This window comes from Lepidothrix coronata, unplaced genomic scaffold (assembly GCF_001604755.1).
Source record: "Lepidothrix coronata isolate B3197 unplaced genomic scaffold, Lepidothrix_coronata-1.0 Scaffold14, whole genome shotgun sequence".
NCBI classification, from domain to species: domain Eukaryota; kingdom Metazoa; phylum Chordata; class Aves; order Passeriformes; family Pipridae; genus Lepidothrix; species Lepidothrix coronata.
The window spans coordinates 106,042-127,548 of record NW_016690194.1 but is presented as its reverse complement, the minus strand read 5'-3'; the positions used below and the strand labels follow the sequence as shown (position 1 = coordinate 127,548).

Below are 21,507 nucleotides of genomic sequence, written 5' to 3'. Positions count from 1 at the left end.
TGTGCCACACCATACTCCATTCAAACAGAATGATGTTAAGAGGTGGGCAGTGCCTGTTGCATTTTCATTGCAGTTTTCAAGGCTGCCTGGAGAAGTGGTGGAATTTCCCCCCCTTTAAATACTAAAGACATCTTGGCAGGACAAAAAAATAACCTAATCCGAGGCCCTGCTTTCATTAGAAGCATGCACCAGACAATCTGCAGAAATCCCTTCCAACCTAGAATTTCTGTGAATCACAGTTAATGGAGTTGAGGTGCATCAGGATTAAGATGGAAATCCTCCAAATCCATACCACAATCCAAGACTCCCAAATATGCTTATGTCTCACTGTGTATAATATGTCAACCATATTTTAGGACCATTAAACCCTATCTCACCATTATTAATGGAGAGAATAGTTTTAAGGTGTTAATGGCTGATAGAAAGGGGACATTTAGCTTTGGAGACAAGAGACAAAGTTCAAAGATGAATGACTAGTCAAAGGGTATGAGATTATTTATTTGGCAGCTTCCATTACAGATTCTAGGTTTCAATAATGACACTGTTAATCTATGTCAAAGAGCAGCGATAGTGGGCCTGCCCAACAGAAAAGGTCTGAGCCAGAAGTCAAAGCCAACGGGAACACTGACCATGTCTACATCATGAGCACAGTTCCTTGAGGTCTGACCATGGTAAACTAAACTAGATACCCATAGATGTCCACTAGCAATCTCTGGCATGCAGGGGAATATAGTAAGTTCAAGGGTCCATCCAGGAGCTTCAATCAGGAATGAAAGAAGGTTGGGCTAGAGAGGAGGACCAGTAACATGGTTCTGAGGGTAATCTAGAAGACGGGTCTATAGCCAGGCACACCTACAAGTGTAGCTGAGGTGGGAAATGAAGGTCCAGGCCTGAGCTTTAGTAGTGGTTCTGGACTCATGGCCTCAGAATCCAGGGTGGAAATCTCCAGAGAGGATTGTTGGCACAATAGAGATCGGTTGGAGCACTAAAGACTGTGACACCACGGATTGATCCATAGTGCTGTCTGTAGCAGAGGTAACAGTGGATACCAGCACACACAAGAGCAGCTGTGGGTTGGGATGCTTGCAAGATTAATCTACTTGTTTTTCTCCATCAGGGTAATCATCTGGATAGTCATGCTGAGTCCTCTTTTACGTAGGCACAAATGCACACACTGACAAAGTGGAACACAAGGTCCAAATCCCACAGAAGAGGCTCTGTCTCATCTTCCCTACCATGGTCCCCACAGTCAGGTGTTGTCCTTCCTGCAGTCTGCCTATGCAGGAAGTTTCTAGTAGCCCAGATATTTTTCTGAGAACTTGGGATGAAGGTCCTTTACAGCTTGTTCTTTTGAACACATTAGCTGTGAACAAGAAAGAGGGAGAAAAAGCCTAGCATTTTATTTTTATAATTAGTTTAGAAAGCCAGTTCTGCATCAAAGACATGCTCTTGAGGTACCCCTACATAAAGTTAAGTCTAACCTTAATTTTTAGGAGAAAACATTTTGGGTTTTTTTGGTTCATATTTTCCACTGTCGAAGAAAAAGGAGTTAGTATAGAACGAAAACGAAAGAAAACACCTGTTTGGCTTGCAGGGATTGGCCAGGGAGGCTGTTTTCCTGACAGGCCAAAAGGAACCAGCAAAGGGCCCCTTTAAAAAAAAAAAGGACTTTTTATTTTTTCCCCCCATTTCATGTAAGCATTGGCAGAAACTCTGACAAGCAGTTCTTCATATTTTATTATGTTCTTGTCTGGCAGAATCTCTGTCAGGCAAAAACCTTGTCAGCAGAAAACCTGTCGTAGGATCAGAGGAGACAAAAACAGGTGTCACAGAGGCAGTCAAAACTGGGGGAAAAAAAGATTAGGCTAAAGAGAGAAAGGCAGACAATTACAGTAATGCTATTGCTTTTATCTTATGGATGTGTGTTATTATCTCGGGGTGCTGAGTGCGCAATTGCCTCAAAGAAAAGTAGACAGAAGACAAGGGGAAACTTGATGGTTATTAACTGAAGAGGCAGTGTGTCAAAGCTGGAGAGGGTTCAAAGTTTTGCAAAGGGATAAAAAAATTGCAGGCAGCAAGCGATGTCTGTGAACAAACTGTGGTTCTGCTGTTGGCTACATAAACCTAGTAGCATTCTAAATGTTTCAACTTGGAATCAGATCATAGATAGAAAAATTAATGAAAGTTTTCATTCAGTCTTTTTTAAATAACATTTATTTTGTGTACATGCAACTGAAGTACTGGGTTGGGTTTTTTTGATCTGTTATAAAAATGTTGTTAGAGCATGAGGCATGGTGAGGCATGAAGACATATCAGTTTAGTTGCTGTGTTGTTTGGGTTTGCAACACCTATTATCAACACATGTTTAATTTTAAAATGCTATTAAGTATCCTTTTACTAAGTGTGAACATCTGTACATGCAAGCTGTAAATTAGAAGATCACATATGTGATCTCTGTCAGAGACTAAATGCGTTTGGCAAGTGATTTCCATTATTAGCTTTTAAATACAATAAAAGGCATAATGAAAAGTTGGTTTTGCCTATGAATCAGAATTTGCTTTACTTACTCTCCTTCCATGATCTTTTGAAATCCACAGAGTTTCAGTGAACATTGCTCTGCTATATGGATTAAATTGTGAAAGCAATGAAGACAGAAGTAAAATGGAGATCAGCAAGGGGTGCCATGTTGTAGCTAAAATTTATACTGAGACTGGTTCAGGATGTTCACCCTCTCATATAAACGTTAAATGTCCCCTGCTCTCAGTGCTTGCACTGGGAGTGGGATAATTTCTTACACAATGAAAATATTTGAGCTGTTCAGTAGACACAAGTTTTCTTGTCTTTAGTCACCTTCTAAGCATGATATTGTTGAGGAGCAATTTTTTCCACCTTCAAAATGCACTGCATTACACCATGTTGAAGGTGGTATTAAGTCTGCATCCTGAGGATGCAGAGGTGGCTTAGGCCACCTCTTATGACTGCAGTAGTTTGTCCCTCCAGCATTTCAGTCATTCCTAAGCTACCTTCTGTTCTTGAAAGGATTTAGTGCTTTTTTTTTTACTGCAATTGATGGGAAAAAAGAAAATCTTGAACTCTTAAAATGTGAAGCTGTTCATGTTTGCTATTAAAATCAACAGCAAACTACAGTGCTTAGCACTGTCACTCTTTTACCATACTTGATGCACTATTGTTGCAACCATATTATGGAATCATTTTATGTTGGTATTGTATATTTAATCTGTTTTCCAATTTCAGTTTCTCTTGCTGCAAAAAGTGGCCCAGTTATTTAGATTTCAAAAATGTCTCTATTATTGTCTAGACACAAACTACCTATGATTCTTTTTTCATTTTCCTCCTCTTGAACGAATCTAGTAAGCACAGAAAGATGATGATGTTTTGTATCATTGTATGTACGCGTGTATATACTCCAATAGTATTCCTCTTTGGTAAGTTAGGGAACTGGCTAGGGAGTATGCAGGAAAATCTATAGTGGTTATATTGTGCAGCCCAAATTTAAAACTGAAATGGAATGAGATCTATAATGACCCATTGCAACCTATAGACTCTTCTCTGTGGTTTTCTGAGATACACAGCCAGGTAAATAAGCTGAAAGAAAGCATTTCACTAGACCTTTTCATCCCCCTCTAGAATAATAAAATTTTTGTCTAGGATCGGGAAGTTAGCAAGAGATATGTGTGTTTACAACTCCAGTTGCTTAAAACTAGGATATTTAAAATTCTTTTCTGTTCAGTAAAGGCAAAATGTCGTGCTTTTATGCTTTTATTGTAGTTATTCAAAAAATAATATGAGACCTCCAAAGTACAAAATTCATCACTGTGTATTTGTATTTCTTTTACTTGACAAAAGCAGAATCTGCTCAGAGGCATGGCTTTTAATTTGATTGACTTTTTTTCACTGCACATTGGGAAGGAAGGGGTCTAAGGGCAATGAGTAAATGTGCAGAACTGAGCCTATGAGCTGGACACAGTATAGATGAAACGAAAAATGTTGTCTTTGTTTTCTGTCTTTTGATGAAAGCTTCTTCTTTTGAAGAAGCACTTAGCCTTATTTTAATGTATCCTTTGTACTTAATTTCCTTTGAATTACACAGAGTCCCAAAACTCCAGTAAAAAAATATAATTGATGGAGTAGATTTCCCCTTCCCATTTTATTACATAAAAAAAAAATCAAACCACAAATGAAACATAAAAGTTTATTCGTTGATTTTTTACAAATAGGTATAAAGATTTTTTTACTGGAATTTTGCATTATAAGAATACTTCAGGCTGTAATGTGAAGATTGATATTGAAATAACTTCAAAGTTCTCTTTACAATTCAGATTATACTGAGCAGATTCTCTCTAAAATCTTGGGGATTTTGTTTACTATTCCAGAAGGTAAAGAGTTAATAAGCCAACATGGGAACGTTCAGGCTCAACATTAGGAAGCATTTATTTACAAAGAGGGTGGTCAAACCACAGACTTCCTAGAGAGGTGGTCGATACCCCAAGACTCTCCCTTCTTAAGAGGCATTTGGAAAATGCCTCTTAATATGCTTTAAATGATGAGCAGCCCTGCAGTGGTCAGGCAGTTGGGCTAGGTAATCATTACAGGTCCCTTCCAACTGAAATATTCTAAATTATTATGGTGCATACTTGATACTGGAAAAACATTGCTGAAATGTCCCTAATTCCTATACTAATTATCCAGTTGGTAATTTTTGGGTGTTGAAGGCAGTCTTCTGTCATGTCTTCTACTTCTTTATAATCCTTTTTGGTCTCCCTTTTTTTAATGGTACAAATTTCTGAAACAAGTACTTGAAATTTGGAATTCACCACAGAAATATTACTCGAGTGAATGTTGTCAGAGTAAAGCACAAGGGTCTTTTTAGGCCATTCCATGAAAATCTTAAATGCTCAGCAAGTACGTGATTTTAAGATCCCTTAGATCTCTTCTTCCTGTATCAGAGAACACCTTTCCACTTATATTGAATTAAAGAATATCAGACTATCAAGACAGTGCTAAGATTAAACAGGGCTGTTAAGAAAAGGAATCTTTCTTAGTTCAAGCACATAGCTGGTCCCATCATAGTCGCATTTTTGGAAAAGATTGTGCAGGTTACAACCAAAACGTCACAAACATGTTAAGACTTTTATATGTGAACTTTTGATCCCACTGAAACTGTACAAAAATCTGAGTAATACCTCACGTTGCACCTGGAATGGACTTTTAATGTGTGCTTTATGATGTTCAGTCACTGATAACTTCTTAATAATGGAACATCTGTTTATGTTATTTTCCAGGTATAATAAACATTCTTTTATATACCATATTTAATCTTGAAGCCTCCTAAGCATTTAAGAAGTCATACGCTGCTGCAGATACTGTTGAATGTATTCACTTGTGAAACGGGGCATTGTTCATTAGCATGTATAAATTAAACAAATAGTTTAGAACAGAATATGATGAGGAATGCATTATCCACATGAAATCATGTGAGCAATTCAGGACAGCAGAATACAACTATCTACTCTGAGATTTGGCAAGAATCAGAAAGCTAATACTCTTATAGGAAAAACAATGAGAAAGGTCTTTTCTTATGTCTTACCTGAAAAAGTATCTGTCTATCAACATGAATGGCCCCTTGAATATGCCTAGAACACTGACATTAGTTCACTAAGGGTACCAGAGGAGGGATCAAATTCTCCTTAGCATTGTCTTTTAAAGAAACAAGAAAATTTTTATAAATTACAAATTGGAGTGAAAATTTTCATTTTCATGACAAGTTGAAGGGGTATGAGTAGTCAATGGTTTGAAAGAATTTCAGATTCTTATGATTCTATTGTTTCTCATATGAACACAACTGTGTTTCCTTTCATTTCTTTTCATTTACAACCTTTTTTTTCCCATGTAACATGAGGTCTGTCTTTAGCTTCCAAATGTTCTTATGCACCCATACAATAATATATGTTTTACTGTGTTATAAATTACACATTTCAGTGCACATCCTGACTTCTACTTCAAAAGGATAAACTTCATTGCTTATTTGTTTATTACATAATATACAGAATAAGGCCACAAATCAAAATTGGAGATAATTTCACTGTCATTTGGAATGTTATTCTAACATGATACTAATTTTTATTCATGCATGTGTTTTCAGAATCAGATATCTTTAGGCAATACTACTTGAAAACAAATATTGCAGTTGAATGGACCAGTACAGGTTATCTTGTAGAAATTTCTGTCCACTGGTCAGATATTGTGCTTAGTAATTTGAAGGACCTTTTTTATTTCTTTTCGACTTCTATTCCATCTCAGGCTTTCCAAAGCTATTATCTTCAGAGTGGTCACACTACGTGAAGTGAGTATATGTCCACAGAGTTTTGTAATCTCATTCTAGCTGTTAGTTTTGTAATCCACCCAATAGCCTTTAGATAAAGATGTCCTTTAGTCATTCTGACTTAGATCACAGTGGAATAATGATCTTAAAATCTTCAGCAAGACAAGTCTTCTTTCGCTGGAAGAACTTGTTTTTCCTCACTATGTGGGCATAGTATTTACTGTTAAGTAGAGAGAAACAACAACAAATATTAGATATATTAGAAATATTTTATGATGCAGTGATTAAAAAGCACTGAGTATTCAGAAAATATCCGTTCATGTCTTGGCTCTGGTCTGAATTTGTCTAAACTTGGAGAAGCCAGTTAACGTCTTTGGACACTATTCTCATTCTGTAAGACTGAAGGTGGAAAGTTCAGGGTGATCCAGATCCACTCAATAATTTCAATAGTCTGGTAGAAGGTGTTATATCTATTAGAAAACAATTAATTTTTTTTACTCCTTCCAAAGGGTTGTGCTGTCCCCCAGGTACACATACATACATATCAACACGCATACGGCGCAACCTGCAAAGTAACAAAATCAATTTTCTCGGCTTTTCTTACTGAGAACTTTGAGGACACATCTGGTATGGTATAAACAAAAAAACCACCTTAGAAGAATATCAAATCCCATTCATTAGACTTTGTAAATAATCATCCCACATCATGAAGCCTAAATAGCCAAAGTACTTCAGAAGAAGAGCTTTTGGAAGAAAAAAATCTCAGCCTTCATATTCTTCAGTATAAATGTCCTATGGAGACACACAGGACTGCAGTCCCTAGCCTTGCCAATTCATTATCTTGTTTGAATGTTAAATTAATATTAAAGCTATTTATTCAAAGTTGACTTAGCCACTAGAATAGGAAAGATTAGAAAAATCAGTTGCAAGAAATGAAGTATGAGGAAATCAGAACTCTTTGACAATGTAGTCCTTGGAGTAAATGTGTTGAATGAAGCCAGCGAGTAAATGATAAGGGCCTTTGTGCTCTATATGTACAAAAGCAATTTATCAAGAGTACATGAACTCTCTAGTGACTATAAACCAAGAAGAAACCGAAGTACAAGAGAAGTCCCTATAAGATTATTTTAAATGCTCAGAAATTTTTCTTTAAAAAGCAGTAAGTATTTTAGGTGCTGCAACATAGTCCAAAAAATAGAAATAAAATTAAATTTGAACACTGGTAGTCAGTAAAATGTGTGATGTCATATCCAGTTCCTTCTTACGTAACTTCACGAGAGCATAACTACCTTCATCCTGCAAACTTCCCTTCGCTTTATCTCTAAATTTGTGTGAGATAAAAAAACTAACCAACTCAAGTAGTAGTGAATTCCTGATGGAATTTATGGTACATCAGGGGATTTACTTTTAACATGTTTAAAAATGGGGGGTTAGGGTGTATCTTTTCTTTTTTTCCTCTAGAGATTAAGTATCAAACCTTTAACAGTCTCAGTCAATTCTGGATAGCCTCAGTCTTGGTCATCAGTTAATCATAAATTTCTCTTGAACTATGAGTATTGTAGTCTCTGAGTCTCAACTGAGCAACCTTTTGCCATAGGAATTAAAAATTATTTGTGACCTTTGGAAACTAGTCCTGTTTTGGACTGCATCTGTGGAAGTCCTGTTTTGGACTGCACCGTTAGTGATGAGTGGGGTCATTGATGAGGAGAGATGAGTCAGGGGTCCATATTGGGAAAATAATGTTTAATATCTTCATCAATAACATAGTGAGAATATCAGCAAATATGCACAAGACACCAAGCTGAGTGGTGTGGCTGATACACCTGAAGGACAGTATGCCAACCAGAGGGACCTGGACAAACTTGAGGAGGTGGTTCCATGGGAACTTCATGAAGTTCAGCAAAGCCAAGTGCAAGGTCCTGTACCTGGGTTGGGGCACTCCCAGGCATGAGTACAGACTGCGAGATGAACTCACTGAGAGCAGCCCTTCAGAGAAGGACTCAGGGTACCTGAATGGATAAAAAGCTGGTCATGAGCCAGCAATGTGCATTTGCGGCCTAGAAAGCTGACCTTATCCTGGGCTGTATCAAAAGAAGCATGGCCAGCAGGATATGGTAGGTGATTCTGCCCCTTCATTCTGTTCTGCTGAGACCTTACTAGAGTACTGCATCCACCTCTGGGGTCCCCAGACATGGACCTTTTGGAGCGAGTCCAGAGGAGGGACACTAAGATGATCAGAGGGATGGAGCACCTCTCCTGTGAGAAAAGGCTGAAGGAGTTGGGATTCTTCAGCCTAGGGAAGAGTTGAAAAGAAACTTGGGCACGGCTCCAGGGTCACCTTATTGCAGCCTTTCAGTACTGAAAGGAGGCCTACAAAAAGCTGGAGAGGGACTTCTGACAAGGACATGAAGCTGAGAGTAGATTTAGATTAGATATAAAGGAGAAATTTTTTACAATGAGGCTGATGAGGCACTGGAACAGGTTGCCCAATGGGGTTGTAGATGCCCCATCCATGGAAATATTCAAGATCAGTTTGGACGGGGCTTTGAGCAACCTGGTCTAGTTGATGATGTCTCTGCCTATGGCAGAGGGTTTGGCTAGATGATCTTTAAAGCTCCCTTCCAACCCAAACCATTCTGTGATTCTGTGAATCATCCAGGTGATATTTCTCTGAAAAATAAGTGCATCTGCCAAATATGATGTGTATACGTGATGCTTTGGGGTTGTTTTCTTGTCTTTTCTTTACTCTTTACTTATACTTGACCCTTTTCTTTCAGCCTTGGACAAACTTAGTACTCAGCATCTCTACCACCCAACCCAAGTGGAGATTGTGCAGTCCAATGTTGTGTTTGACATCAGCAGCTTGATGCTCTACGGCACTCAGGCTGTCCCTGTGAGACTGAAGATACTGCTTGATCGACTTTTCAGTGTACTGAAGCAAGAGGAGGTGTTGCATATTCTACATGGCTTAGGCTGGACACTTCGAGACTATGTTCGAGGCTACATTCTTCAGGTAGGAAATAAAGAAAAGCATGTTTCCAAACCCAGTTAACTGATTTTTTTGGTTGTTGTTGTATGGATGTAGTGATGTTGTGCCCAAAGAGGTACAAGGAAATGTAGTAAATTCAGTCTGGCATGTTTAAGACTAATGATGGTGTTGGCAAAATAAAAGACTCAGTTTTTCCTAAACTGAAAAAATACAGGTTCCTTTATACCATAGTATTTATTTGTACTTGCTTATGCTTATTGTAGGAAATATCTTGAATACTGCAGATACTGAGCTTAGCTATCTGCAAGCATGATTTGCTCATCAAAGGCAGTTGACAAAGTTTCAAGGGCTACTCTTTGACTTACGAAACTGCGATACAAGTCAATAGCTCCTTCATCTTTTCTTTCCTTCTTTAGAAAGACATAAGGTATGGAAGAAAAGTGGTTGTCATCATGGTAGTATTGGAAAGTATCTGTACAGTGTAATGTATAAGCAGAAAAATCCTGTTTATAAGGCCATGTTAGAAAGGAAGCTTTAAATAAAGTGTTACATGCAGATTGGTTGAAATAGATAAAAAACCAAAACATAAAAGAAGTAAACAAAAACTTGGATGGGCTTGCTTTAAGAATATGGTCATAAATATATATGGGTGCTTATCTGAAGAATTTCATTGTCTTTTGGGTTCCAAAGTGATTTATTACATTTTGTAAGACTATTTCTGATTAATAATCTAATACTACACACTTCTAAATTCTCTTAATTGCTACTGACTTTGTGGGAGCTCTGCATCATGTAGAAGTCATCCAGTTATTGAAGTGGACATGGTTGAAAAACTTTGAAAATTTTAGTTTCTGATTTATTTCTTTATTTTCTTAGGAAATAATAGTGTGCTTGGCACTTCATAGAAAATATGGGATTCTTTATTCCTGATCTGCGAAATTCTGTCTCTTCAGTTTGTGTCTTTTGTGTGAAAGAAGTAAATTAGCTTTATGTGATTCTGTGGAAGTCTTTGCATTCTGTGCTCATGTTCTTAAATGCTCTATACCCAGATTTTCACAGAAAAGTGTGCTAAATTGTAGAACAGTTCTAGAAAAAGAGAACTAAAAAGAGAACTACTTTAATAATGAGATCTTGTTATTCTTGGTAGGATATATACTGAATGGAGTTCTTTAACTATTTTAGGATTCTCTCAGGTGTCTATTTTGTAAAAGTTAATGGTTACACGTGTTCAAATGCAACAGGATCCTTTTTTTCCATTACCAGTCTAAAATTTACATGCAAGTATGCATCCATGGTACTCACACAGTTGATATTTATGTATATATGATAGAAATATTTGTTTTTATGTATTTATAGATATTAGGTATATATAATGAAGATAGATTTATGAGAGATATCTACAGAAATACTACTGTAATGGCATTACATACATATTGCATCGTATTTTAGATTTCTAGATTCTGAATGCTACTGATCAAGAGGGATGAAGAAATATTATTTGCAAAGGAATACATGGAAAAAACCCACATCATATCTAAGAGATAACATTAGAAATCTGCTGTTTACTAAATGTGATTAATAGTTAGGCGTAATTATATATTTGCAAGGGCAATAGAACTCTAGCCCATAAGTTGTCAGGGCTGATCAGTAGGGCTTTAAACTAGGTTTGAAGGGGGAAGAGGTTGAAACCAGGCTATCCAGAGATGACCCTGAGGGTGGAAAGCCAGAGTTAGAAGTGAAATCAGCAGCCCAGCTGAAGTGCATGTACACCAATGCACACAGCGTGGGTAACAAACAAGAGGAGCTGGAAGCCATCATGCAGCAGGAAAGCTGTGCTGTAGTCACCATCACGGAATCATGGTGGGATGACTTGCATGACTGGAGTGCTGCCATGGGTGGCTATGAGCTCTTCAGAAGGGACAGGCAAGGTAGGAGAGGTGGAGAGATGGCTCTGTATGTGGCTCTCTTGGCTCTGTAGAACTTGAAGTCAGTAATGATAAGCTGAGTGTCTGTGGATCAGAATCAGGGGGACGGCCAACAACGCTGGTATCCTGGTGGGAGTCTGTTACAGACCACCCAACCAGGATGATGAGGGTCATGAATTATTCTACAAGCAGCTGGCAGATGTCTCAAAGTTGCCAGCCCTTGTTCTTGTGGGCGACTTTAACCTGATGGATGTCTGCTGGAAACTCAACACAGCAGAGAAGAGGCAGTCCAGGAGATTCCTAGAGGATAATTTCCTGCTCCAGCTGGTAAATGAGCCTACCAGGGATGGGGCCCCACTAGACCTGCTGTTCACAAACAGAGAGGGGCTGGTGGGAGATGTGCTGGTTGGAGGCCATCTGGGGCCTTTCAGTGACCCTGAAATGATAGAGGTTTCAATACTCAGGGATGCAAGGAGGGCCATCAATAAAACCTCTACACTGGACTTCTGGAGGGCAGATTTTGGCCTATTCAGAAGACTGGTTCAGAGGGTACCTGGGGAAACAGCCCCTGAAAACAAAGAGGTCCAAGAGGGATGGACATGCTTCAAGGAGGAAGTCTTGAACGCACAGGAGCAGGCCATCCCAATGTGCTGAAAGGCAAGCTGGCAGGAAAGACGACTGGTCTGGCTGAACAGGGAGATTTCGAAGGAAATTTTTTGGGGAAAAAGAGAGCTTACTGGCTATGGAAAAAAGGGCTGGCTACTCACGAAGAGTTTAGGAATATATTTAGTTCATGTAGAAAGAAAATTAGAGAGATAAAGGCACAATTTGAACTCAATCTAGCCACATCTGTTAGCCACAAGAAGTGCTTCTACAAATACAGTAGCAAAAGGAGGGGCAAGGAAAACCTCCACTCTTTGTTGGACATGGTGGGGGGAACATAGTCACCAAAGATGAGGAAAAGGCTGAGGTACTTAACATCTTCTTTGCCTCAGTTTTCATCAGTAAGACAGGTTGTCCTCAGAACAATTGGCCTCTGGAGCTGGTAGACAGAGACAGGAAGCCGAATAGCCCCTCTGTAATTCAGGAGGGAACAGTTAGCAACTTGTTGAGCCACTTGGATCCTCACAAGTCTATGGGACCAGGTGGCATCCATCCTAGGGTGATGAGGGAGCTGGCAGAAGAGCTCGCCAAGGCACTCTCCATCATTTACTAACAGTCCTGGCTCCCTGGGGAGGTCCCAGATGATTGGAAGTTGGCGAATGTCACACCAATCCACAAAAAGGGTCTGAAGGAGGACCTGGGAAACTACAGGCCTGTCAGCCTGACCTCAGTGCCTGGCAAGGTTATGCAGCAGATCATCCTAAGTGCAATCACACAACACCTACAGGATGGACAAGGGATCAGACCCAGCCAGCATGGACTTAAAAGGGGCAGGTTCTGTCTGACCAACCTGATCTCCTTTTATGATCAGCTGACTCATCTGGTGGATGAGGGGAAGGCTGTGGATGTGGTCTATCTGGACTTCAGCAAAGCCTTTGACACTGTCTCCCACAGCATTCTCCTGGAAGAACTGGCATTTCACAGCTTGGACAGGGGCACTCTGTGCTGGGTTAGTAACTGGCTGGAGGGCCGGGTCCAGAGAGTGGTGGTGAATGGTGCTGCATCCAGTTGGCAGCTGGTCACAAGTAGTGTCCCCCTGGGGATCAGTGTTGGACCCAGTTCTATTTAATATCTTTACTGATGATCTGGATGAGGAGGTTGAGTCCACCGTTAGCAAATTTGCAGATGACACCAAGCTGGGGAGCATGTTGATCTGCTGGAAGGCAGGAGAGCTCTGCGGAGGGACCCGGACAAGCTGGAGAGATGGTGTGATTCCAATCGGATGAGGTTCAACAAGGCCGGGTGCCGGATCCTGCACTTTGGCCACAACAACCCCATGCAGCACTACAGTCTGGGCACAGAGTGGCTGGAGAGGAGCCAGACAGAGAGGGACTTGGGAGTTTGGATTGACAAGAAGCTGAACATGAGCCAGCAGTGTGCCCAGGTGGCCAAGAAGGCCAATGGCATCCTGGCCTGGATCAGGAACAGTGTGGCCAACAGGACCAGTGTCAGGGCTGTACAGTGTGGCCAACCTGTACTCAGCGCTGGTGAGGCCACACCTGAAGTACTGTGTCCTGTTCTAGGCCCCTCAGTTCAGGAAGGATATTGAGGTGCTGGAGCAGGTCCAGAGAAGAGCAACAAGACTGGTGAAGGGACTGGAGCACAAGTCCTGTGAGGAGAGGCTGAGGGAGCTGGGGTTGTTTAGCCCGGAGAAGAGGAGGGTTGGGGAGACCCCATCTCTACAGCTCCCTGAAAGGAGGTCGTAGCTAGGTGAGCGTTGGTCTCTTCTCCTAGGCAGCCAGCAGTAGGACAAGAGGGCATGATATTAAGCTGTGCCGGAGGAGATTTAGGTTGGATATTAGGAAGAAATTTTTTACAGAGGGAGTAATCAGACATTGGAACGAGCTTCCCAGGGAGGTGGTGGATTCACCATCCCTGGAGATTTTTAAGATGAGAGTGAATGTGGCACTTAGTGCCATGGTCTATCAAGGGCTGGACTTGATGATCTCGGAGATCTTTTCCAACCTGGTTGATTCTATGATTCTGTGATTACAAGCATGGAATGTAATTCCATGTCCAGTAGTTTTCTTGTTTTAAAGGTGGTAGAATCATGCTTGTATTGATTTTGTTTTAATTGTCTTTTGGAATGATCACAATATATGCAACATATGGATATTTATACAGAGTGAGATTGTGACCTATGCATCTAAATGATGTAAAGGCCTATATTACACCATTAGGTCACAGTTCAGTGTATCTGGCTAAAACTTGTAGCCCTTGTAGCCCTTGAGGCATGAATTTTACCATTACTACATTCAACAACAGTATATTAAATATTATGTCATTTAAATGAGAATAATTATCAGTGAAAGTTGAGGACAGCTGTTACAGACTAGCCACATACTGACTTTATTAGCACTCAGCTGTGGACTGTGTTAATGGGCCGGTGAAGACCTACAATAGGTGTAGTAGAGCCTCCCTTTTAGTTTAGCTGTCTAATTTGAAAGAATCACACACCAGTCAAAGTCAGTAGAGAGATCATCTCATCCAACCCCTCTGACCAAGCAGGGCCACCTAGAACTGGTTATCCAGAACCATGTCCGGTTGACTTTTGAATATTTCCAGATGCAGTCTCCACAGCGTCTCTAGGCAAAAAGTGTGTTTTGTTTCCATTAACGATAGAAAGCACGGTATATGGCAGAAAAGGAAACTGCTTAGAAAAACGTATATGTGGAGACATCATTGGAAAATTAATCAAATCTATGATAATAAAAATGTATTGTTTAATACTCTATTGAAAGTATCTGATAAAAAGGAGAAAAGGGGCATGCAGGGAAATTTGAAATGAAATTTGTAGTAATGCTAGCACAGTAAAATTCCATACAGCTGAGAACTACAGCTGAAGTTTTCCTCAAGCAAAAGGTGTTGTTCCATGAAGCTCATTATTGTAGACTGAAGCTTTTCATGGAATTGTTTGAGGCTTTCAAATTCAGCTTTTCCACAAAGAAAGCTCCAAATGAAAAGTCATGAGAATGCTACAGGAGAATCAAAAGTATCAAGTACCAAAAGAAATCATCCAGAATGTCACAGAGCGATGAGATTGTTGGTACACTGTCATGCAGAGAACTAAGGAACATCTGACTCTCAGTCAGGAAGTATAGGTCTTTGTAACTTGTCTCTCCAAATCTGTCTAAGTTATCACATAGTTCCATTCAATGCTAGTAAGTTTACCATACGTTATTACATACTTCGCCACACTGCCTGGCGGTCGCGCCACACTGCCCGGCAGTGCCAGGGGTTGCGCCCTCAAGGGAGAGGAGAGGAGGAACTTCGGAGCGCACAGAGGTTTGCCAGTCCAATTTGGGGGAGGGAGAGGGGGATGGACGGGCCGTAGGGTCCTCAGACTGGCGGGAGGGCGGGCAGAGCAGTCCTCTTTGGAGTGTCGCAGGTAAGCAGGAAGGAAGAAGGAAGATCTGTGGTAACACAGTGGGGAGAGGGTAAGGTCAGGGTGGATAGGGGGTTCTGGGGGGTTGAGGGGTTTAGGCTCGGCTGGGGCCATGGGAGGTACCCGAGCCCCAGGTGGGTGAGGGGACCGGAACAGTTTGCTTTTGGCTCACCTGCAGCTACTGCCCAGGAACGGTTTGCTTTGGAACTATAGCATCCTGAAAGGGTGCTCAGGGCAAGGGAATGTCCCTGGGAATATCCTTGGGTCCGAGTATAGATGGCTGGGAGAAAAGTAGGGAGCGAAAGGCTTGCCCTAACCATTTTAATGGGGAAGTAGCTTGTGTGCCCCTATGTGGTTGTGAGCTATGCTGGCAATGGTACCTGCCTTCAGCAGGGTCTCCCATGCCAGACAGGTCAAAACTGAAGGGTCAGATAAAATGTGTCCATGGGCAAGATGGGCTCACTAGCCTTCCAGCAGTCATCCTAGGAGAAGGACAACTCTAATTCCAAACCTGGGCAGATGGAACTCGCTTAGCCCTGTAAGGCCATCCATCTAAGAGAAAAACACTCTAATTATACTTACGTCCTGAGGACCTCGCTGCCACTGTCCAAGCTCGCTAGGCCTTGGCAGATGAACCTTAGGATTAAAGGGTGGGTCCAGTTCTGCGCATGCTGTGTCTCACCTAAAAAACTCTGTTGCGCAGGCTCGAGGGTGATATCCACATTTGCAAAGCCCTGTAGCGACAGGTGAGGGTTGAAACGGCAGGTGAAAGGTGCATTGGAAGCCACAGACCCAACCCTGCATGCAGGCGGTTCAGGATATTGGTCGCCTGAGATGACAGTCTCTTTTGGCAGCATCCTGAATGACCAAGCAGCCTTTTTCAAGGACAGCCCTGCTTGCTCCACACAGAGAAAAGGTGGCCTAACCAAAGCTCACCTCGACCTTCAGCCGGTTGGTTAACCGTGGCCAACGGGCATCTTCTGATACGGTCAAACAAAGTTTAAGAGACAAAAGCACACACCTGCCTTCAAAGGTGTGCCCAAATTGACACTAGCATGCTGGATCATCAGAACCGTGCTTGATACTGTGGATAGTGGACGTCCTGAGCGCCATTCTGCCCTAATTGGCCACAAACTGTCACGTCTCAACATTGACATTGCTGCTCTCAGTGAAGTTCGTCTCCATGAGGAAGGCAGCCTTAGAGAACATGGTGCCAGTTATACACTCTTTTGGTCAGGTAAACCCGGAACCAAAAGGCATCTCTCAGGAGTTGGCTTCATGATTAAAAACTCTATTGTCCCTAAACTTGAAAATCTGCCGACATTTCATTCTGACCGCATTATCTCCCTACGCCTTCCACTACACAACAAGCAACACGTTGTCCTCTGTAGTATATATTCCCCAACTCTCCAAGCTGACCCTGCCGAAAAAGATAAATTTTATACCAACCTGTGCCACCTTACCCAAAAGATTCCCACAGATGATAAGATCATTATCCTTGGAGATTTCAACACGAGAGTAGGAAAGAACTTTGAAGCCTGGAAAGGAGTATTAGGCAAGCATGGTGTTGGAAACTGTAATGATATTGGACACCTTCTGCTAGAATTCTGTGCAGAGCAACAGCTCACCATCACTAATACTATCCTTCAGAAGAAAAATAGTCTAAAGACAACCTGGATGCATCCTAGATCTAAGCATTGTCACCTCATTGATTATGTCTTGATGTGACAGAGAGATGTTCGCAATGTCCATTATACCCACGTGATGCCTAGTGCAGAATGTCAAACAGACCATCGACTTATGCACTGTAAACTTAACTTCAACCTTAAGTTCAAACCTAAAAGGGGTGGTATTCCAAGGAGCAGACTCCAAGTTAACAATCTTCAAACAGTCATAGTGAGAGAGAGATTCCAAGCAAATCTTCAAACTTGGCTCAAAAATCATTCTATTGATCCCTCTCCTGAAACACTTTATTAAAGTGGCACCATATTAAAAAGAGTATCCTGCAGTCCTCCGAAGAATCCTTAGGGTTCTCCTGCAAGAAGAACAAGGACTGGTTTGATGAAAACAATCAAGAGATCCAGGTATTGTTGAGGAAGAAGAGAACTGCTCACCAAGCACACCTTGCACAGCCATCTTGTGTAAGAAAAGCAGCCTTTCATCTTGCATGCAGCAGGCTCCAACAGAAACTCCGTGACATCCAGAACAAGTGGTGGATCAATCTAGCAGAAAAAATTCAATTATGCACAGTTACGGGTGATTACAGAGGATTCTATGAGGCCTTGAAAACAGAATACAGGCCTACATATCAGGTCCAAAGCCCTCTAATCAGCGCAGATAGTCAAATGCTTCTAACAGATAAAACCTCCATTCTGAATCGATGGTCTGAACACTTTCAGACTCTTTTCAGTACTAGCCGTGTAGTGCAAGACTCAGCAATTCAGTGCATTACACAGCAGTCGATGAAGAATGAATTGGATATTGCCCCCACTTTAGGAGAAACCCTCAAGGCCATACAGCAGGTGAAAATCGGCAAGGCAGCTGGGGTTGATGGAATTCCACCTGAAGTCTGGAAACATGGGGGCCTTGCACTCCATGCTAAATTTCACGAGTTTGTGGTGTGCTGTTGGGAACTAGGTGAACTACCATCAGACCTTCGTGATCAGTCATCATCACCTTGTATAAGAAGAAAGGAGTTAAATCAGACTGCTCAAATTACCATGGTATTACTCTGCTCTCCATTGCTGGCAAAATCCTGGCAAGAATACTTTTGAACAGACTAATACCCGCTATAGCAGAAGGAATTCTACCTGAAAGCCAGTGTGGTTTCAGAGCCAACAGGAGTACCACAGACATGGTATTTGTTCTCAGACAACTGCAAGAGAAGTGTAGGGAACAGAACAAAGGTCTCTATGTAACCTTTGTTGATCTCACCAAAGCTTTTGATACTGTGAGCAGAAAAGGTCTGTGGCAGATTTTGGAATGTTTAGGATGTCCCCCCAAGTTCCTTAAAATGATCGTCATGAGGATCAGCGCAGCCAAGTCAGATATGGTGATGCACTTTCTGAGCCCTTTCTAATAACCAATGGTGTGAAACAAGGCTACGTTCTTGCACCAACTCTATTCACAGTCTTCTTCAGCATGATGCTCCAAAGGGCCATGGTAGACCTTGATGAAGAAAACGGTATCTACGTCCAATATTGTATCAATGGAAGCCTATTCAACATAAGGCGACTGAAGGCCCACACTAAGACCTTAAACCATCTTGTCCGGGAGCTGCATTACGCTGACGACGGCGCCCTCATTGCCCACACAGAAGCAGCTCTGCAGTGTTTAACATCCTGCTTTGCAGAGGCTGTTGAGCTTTTTGGGCTGCAAGTCAGCTTAAAGAAGACAGAAGTTCTCTATCAACCTGCTCCTCAGGAAGTCTTCCATCATCCCCATATCACCATTGGTGAACCAGAGCTCAAATCAGTCCAACAGTTTAATTACTGCTGAGGTAGGATCATCTCCTTAGATGGTAAGATCGATGGAGAGATAGACAACAGGTTAGCAAAGGCATATAGTGCTTTCGGAAAACTCCACAAAAGAGTATGGCGTAATAAACACCTGAAGAAAAGTACGAAGATCAGTGTTTACAGAGCCATAGTGCTGTCTACTCTTTTATATGGATCTGATTCATGGGTCATCTACCGCCACCACCTGCGACTCCTAGAACACCTCCATCAACACTGTCTCCGTACAATCCTAAACATCCACTGGACTTATTACGTGACTAATGTATCTGTTCTAGAACAAGCAGCTATCACAAGTATTGAGGCCATGTTGCTGAGAACACAGCTGCGTTTGGCAGGACACGTCTTAAGGATGAAGGACCATCGCCTCCCTAAGATCCTGCTTTATGGTGAACTTACCATCGGCTGCCGCAAGAGAGGAGCCCTGAAGAGAAGATACAAGGACTCCCTGAAACAACATCTCAGCCTTGGCCATATTGATTAACATAACTGGTCTATCTGGCCTCCAATTGGGAGGTCTGGAGACACAGTATGTAAAACGCTGCTGTTTCCTTTGAGAACGCACGCAGGATCACTCTGGAGGAGAAAAGGCAACGCAGAAAGACCCTAACCCTTGCAGAATTTACCACCTAAGGAGTCTTTCTGCTGTGCCTTTTGCAACTGGACTTGTCTATCTCCTATTGGCCTTTTTAGCCACCAGTGCACTTGTAGCGAATGTGGGTAGAGCCCTTCCCAAATCTTCATTCACGAAGCCTAGCCGTGATCATGATTACATACTTGTTGTACATGAAATACAGAAGTACATATCTGTAGGAAAAGATTTGCTATTATAGTGTAGTTAGAGAAGCATTAAGCAGTAAACTAGCTTGTTTGTTTCTAATCTAATAAAAATAATATTTTACACTTGTAACTTTACAAAATCATGTATATTATGTATATATCCACTCCAAATCAATTATTTTAGTATTTTCTGTTCTGTTCAAGATGCATAATGAAACCCTCCTTTCCCCCTAAACCCCCCCCCCCCGAAAATGCCACAACTTTTTCCCAGTAGCTTTTGAGAAAAACCTCACTATTCGGTCCACTGGAGAAACAAGAGGGAAACAGCACCTCTCTCTGGTTGTGTATTAGTGCTGCACGGTGGGTGGGATTATTTATAATACCCTCACTTTGACTAATAATATTTCCAAATAGCAAATTAAAAAGCAGTGGGCAGAGAAAATTGCAGTATTTATGGCTTCATTCAGTGGATGTCTTAATGGAGCACAGGAAGTCAAGGAAGCCTGAAGCCAAGAGAGGTAATATGATAACACCGCCTTTCACATTTGGGCACAGTCACAACATTGCCAGTAATGGCTGAAAGGCATTAAGACCTGGCAAGCTTCTCTGACCTCTGTGCAGTAAACCTAGTTTCTGGTGAATAGATACCTATCTCTGGAATGTCACTGAGTGACAGTTTGGTCAACAGTATCATCGGACTGCTCACAGGATTAATGTTTTAGAGGAGGAGTTGTTCTCTCAATCTTTAGGAGTGATTCTCAAAAAAACTTCACTGCATAGGGGAAGATTCTGGACTGCGTGTGCTCCATAGGCATTCAGAGTGCTTCAGTTTTTAGGCTTCTTTTTCAGCACTTAAGTTACGGTGTTTGGTGTGGAGCTGTTAGTGACCCTGTAGTTTCCTCTTTTGGGAACAACTAATACAGCAACTTTACACGATAAGAGATTATTTTTGTCAAAAACAGCAGCTGTTTTGGGTCAGATTCTGCACATGCTACTCAAAGAGAAGTATGTGATTAGTGGCTCCATTGATTTGGGTGACATTACTTTTGCTGTAAAGAACAGCTCAACCGTGAGTCTCCAGTCCTGGTTTAATTCCAGCTGAGCTGAGTGAAGAGGTAACTTTGCCAGCTGTTCTCATCTGCTCAGCACTGGAGAATACTTTACCCCACCCATTTGCTAGTGTAGCTACATTTGTAATTGCTCCCTAGCCAGGTTCTCTCTAAACAAACCAGGTTAGAAAAATCCTCCTCCTAAACATGTGTAAGTTAGTCCTGACTATTCTGTTAGGAAAGGGCTAGAGAGCAATTATGCCACTAGAAGTGAACAGCTGGGGCATTCAGCTTTTACACTGGTCCAGCTGCAGAAGACAGGACATGTGATTATAACTTAACGGCCATAAACTGACTCTTCACAAATAATGATTCAGTGTTCTGAGTAACAGCTCAACACTTTTTCAACTGTTCTGTGATCAAAACTGTTTTGTACTCCGTTAGTGTAAAAGAGGAAAATAAATATTATCTTTACAGTGCAAAGAGGGAAGCAGAGGCACAGAACAGAACATTGGCAGAATCAGGAGAAGAGTCTCGAGCTAGGATTCCCATTTTTATCATCATTCCCTTGAAAAAAGTAGATAATAGTAGCTCATAGGCAACATCTTGGCTGCCAGACTCTCTGGTGCCATTCACAGCTATGAGAAATTACAAAAAATAAATAACACAGAACAAAATCAAAACTAAATCCAGCTGGAAGAGTATGGGTATTTTATACGTCCAAAAGGAGGCTCACTCACAAAAATTTGTGCACTGGACAGTGCATGGGGAATCACTAATCCTAAATGAAGATTTTTTACATGGCAAAATCATTGCTGAAAGATGATGAAATTCAAAATTATTAGATAACATTTTCTG

The 21,507-nt window shown here is 41.3% G+C and overlaps 1 protein-coding gene across 3 annotated transcripts in view; it reads left to right on the top strand.

Annotated features, from left to right (window-relative positions):
• Positions 1-21,507, top strand: part of BNC2 (basonuclin 2) — a 331,782-nt gene that overhangs the window by 215,723 nt on the left and 94,552 nt on the right. For all 3 annotated transcript variants that reach the window (XM_017806151.1, XM_017806152.1, XM_017806153.1), the window contains exon 4: positions 9,121-9,356. In XM_017806151.1, the coding sequence (XP_017661640.1) occupies positions 9,121-9,356 (236 nt within the window). The remainder of the gene's footprint in view (positions 1-9,120; positions 9,357-21,507) is intronic.